The sequence below is a fragment of the Pteropus vampyrus genome, unplaced genomic scaffold (assembly GCF_000151845.1).
Source record: "Pteropus vampyrus isolate Shadow unplaced genomic scaffold, Pvam_2.0 Scaffold7860, whole genome shotgun sequence".
In the NCBI taxonomy this organism is placed as follows: domain Eukaryota; kingdom Metazoa; phylum Chordata; class Mammalia; order Chiroptera; family Pteropodidae; genus Pteropus; species Pteropus vampyrus.
The window spans coordinates 1-2,956 of NW_011896641.1; the positions used below are offsets into that span (position 1 = coordinate 1).

General features: G+C 43.3%; 1 protein-coding gene across 1 annotated transcript in view; it reads right to left on the reverse strand.

Moving 5' to 3' along the window:
- Positions 1 to 2,722: 2,722 nt before the first annotated feature.
- Positions 2,723 to 2,956, reverse strand: part of LOC105310634 (cilia- and flagella-associated protein 45-like) — a gene marked incomplete at its 3' end in the record, with an annotated part of 3,587 nt that continues 3,353 nt past the window's right edge. The window contains exon 3 of the mRNA XM_011386782.2: positions 2,723 to 2,852. Within this exon, the coding sequence (XP_011385084.2) occupies positions 2,723 to 2,852 (130 nt within the window). The remainder of the gene's footprint in view (positions 2,853 to 2,956) is intronic.

The following is a 2,956-nucleotide window of genomic DNA, read 5'->3' on the forward strand; positions in this document are numbered from 1 at the left end:
CTTTCCCAACATGTTGCCCAATGAGAGGAAAACAGAAAATACTCAATGAACTATTGCTAAATGAGGAAGGGAAGTAGGGACCAAAGCTAGTGGAGAATAAGAACGAGAAAAAACAAATCTTAAACACAGAGAAACACAATGAGCAATGTGACCCTGAATTAAAAGATCCCTTCTAAGGAAAGAGCCTCTGCCTTTCCCAGCCATGAGTCTTTGGAAGCACCTGGTGATCAGACCACTTCTGAGACCAAGCACATTCTCAGGCCCCATAGCAGAAGGGTGCTGGAATTTTGTGCAGCTATACCTATACCTATACCCTCCAAGCAAACTTAGACTCCTTGCTTCAAACTCTTTTACTCATCAACTCACCCCACCTGCAAGCTCTTTCCATTTTTTCAAAGATTAAACCCCTCCCTGGCCTTCCAGCTCCTCCTCAGTCCAGTTTCTGCCCTGACTCATCCAAGGCAATTCTTCTGGCTCTCCCCCAGCCTGGCCCACTGCCCACTTCAGGGCCCTTCCTCCAGGAAGTCTTCTGAACCAGATCAGCACAGCACTGCCTACCTCTAGCCAGGTCCATGTAGCACCTGAGTCATGGCTACTGGCTTTCCCTCATTCTCACCTACCCACCTCCTTGCACAATCGACTTTTCCCCTTTTGCTACTCCAGCTCTCACACTCCTTTTTCCCCTAATCCTTTTCTTCCTTTCCTTTTTACCTTCTTCACCCTCCTTATACCTTCCTCCCCCAGTTTCAGGCCTGCCATTGGTACCCCAGGCATTATATAATCCCATTGACCCTAAAGCTAAAAAAGCCGCTGACCTCTGATCTATGACATATATACAATCATGTATTCATTTACTTACTTCTTTGCCTATTTTGTTTTTAATTTGTTGTTTTTGTTGGTTCATTTCATTTCCAAGCAACCAAAGGACTGTCCCCATTTCCCATCTTTGAAGCCATTCCAAAGCAACCCCAGATGAACTCCCCTCACACTTCCCCACCCTGCTAGCAAGGTGGGGAAAGCTGCCCTGGCACCACCCTGAGCTGATAAGGCAAGTGTAAGCTGGGGGTACACTGGTTTCTACCTTCAAGTAGAAGGACAGAAAAATGACAATGACACAACATCAGTGTAATGGTATTGGCTCAACAACACTTGGAATTTTCTCAGTGAGCTCACCAATTCCAACTCTCCACAATCTAGAATTTTCCAGCCTTCATTTCTCACCCCATTCCCTGCATGTTTGTGCCATGCTTCTCCTTCCTGGCCCTTTCCCTCTCTCTCCTGAGCCAGGAACTCAGCCAGGTCTCTCTGTGTTCTTGACCCTGTTGGTCCCCTTCTCAAAACAGAACTTGAGGCTACATGTCCCCTCATGTTCCATAACCATACCGGTGATCTTCCTCCCACACCTCAGGTGCTCTGAGAAGCCTTCATAATTATAAGGCCAACTGTGAGACCATTCAGGGGCCCCCCGAAACTCACCACCATCAAATGCACCGGAAGATGACAATTCAATCATCCATGAACATGTGGGAGGAGGAGAGAAGTAAAAGCATACATGTTCCAGAAGTTAAATGGCACCATGAGGAAATAACCAACAAAGCAGAATGTGGAAAATTCTTCAAGTCAACTGACCTGGATCCTTCAAAATATTCATTTTATAAAAATGAAGGAACGAAAGAATGAAGGAACGAAGGAACGAACAAACGAACGAACTCTTCTAGATAAAAACGGACTAGAGACTTAAGTGAGTTATCTTGGTTCAGAAAAAAGAAAACAACTGAAATACATTTTGGGAACAACTGGGAAAATTTGAATGTGGATTAAATATTAAATGATATAGAATCATTGGATTTGATTTTTTGATGGGGATGCAATAATGGTATTGTTGACACATAAGAGAGTGTCTTTGTTCTTCAGAGATGTAGACTGAAGCATTTAGTAGCGAAGTGTCGAGACATCTACAACTTACTTTTAAACAGTTTAACAATAACAAAATATGCAACCAAGGCAGATTAACAATCATTAAATCAGTGAAGCATTGATGGGTGTGGTACAATTCTTTTCATTTGTCCGTGTATAAAAATTTTTCAAAAGTAAAAAATAGAAGGGGAAAAAAGAATAAATGCTCCAAATGCTTGCCATGTCTCTGACTGTGCCTTTGTATATTGCAACAAACCAGATAAGGCAAATAGAATAGGATTTTATTTTAAATCTACTTAGTTTGGGCCAGTATGTCATCATTTCTTCTGCAATGGATATGCCTACTAATTTTATTTAGGCTAACAGGAAAGAAGGTTTGGCTCCTCAACACAATTAACGACATCGGGATGCTGTGTATGCTGAAGGAGATAACAGCAGGGAGCCTGGAACTAAGACACTGCTACTGTTCTTCTACAAAGTGTGCAGTGTCCCTAGATAACTGAGGGAAGACTATAAAACATTCCTCTACTTATTTGTATAAAGCACACAACCACATATTTCCTTTATGTGTCCATTCACATGGACATCTCAGTCTTGGACTCCAGGTCACAGGGAGGCAGGTACGGTCTCTATCCACAGCACGGCAAATAAATGTTTAATATGGCAATAAAAAGTTGATGGTGATGATGTTGTGAAATGGGCATGTACCTGACAGAAAATTAGTCCACACCCGGTAACCCTCAATTTTTGTAAGCTTTTGTTGCTGGTGCTGGTGGAAGTTGGCATATCTATACAGCCCTGTTACCCTGAGATCCTCCTCTTGGAGCTGCTCCATGTACTCCAGCAGATGCTCCTTCTCCTGCTCCCGCTGCTCTGCAAGCAATGATCGCTCCTCCTGGTTCTTTTCCATCTGCTGCACAATGTGCCGTCTTCCTCTGGAGAGAACAAGGCCACAGTGTCTTAGAAATTGAGGGTCCATGTCTCTGTGTTCCAACCTCCACCCAAATAACTCCCACGATAGGAAGTGTGACAGGAACAA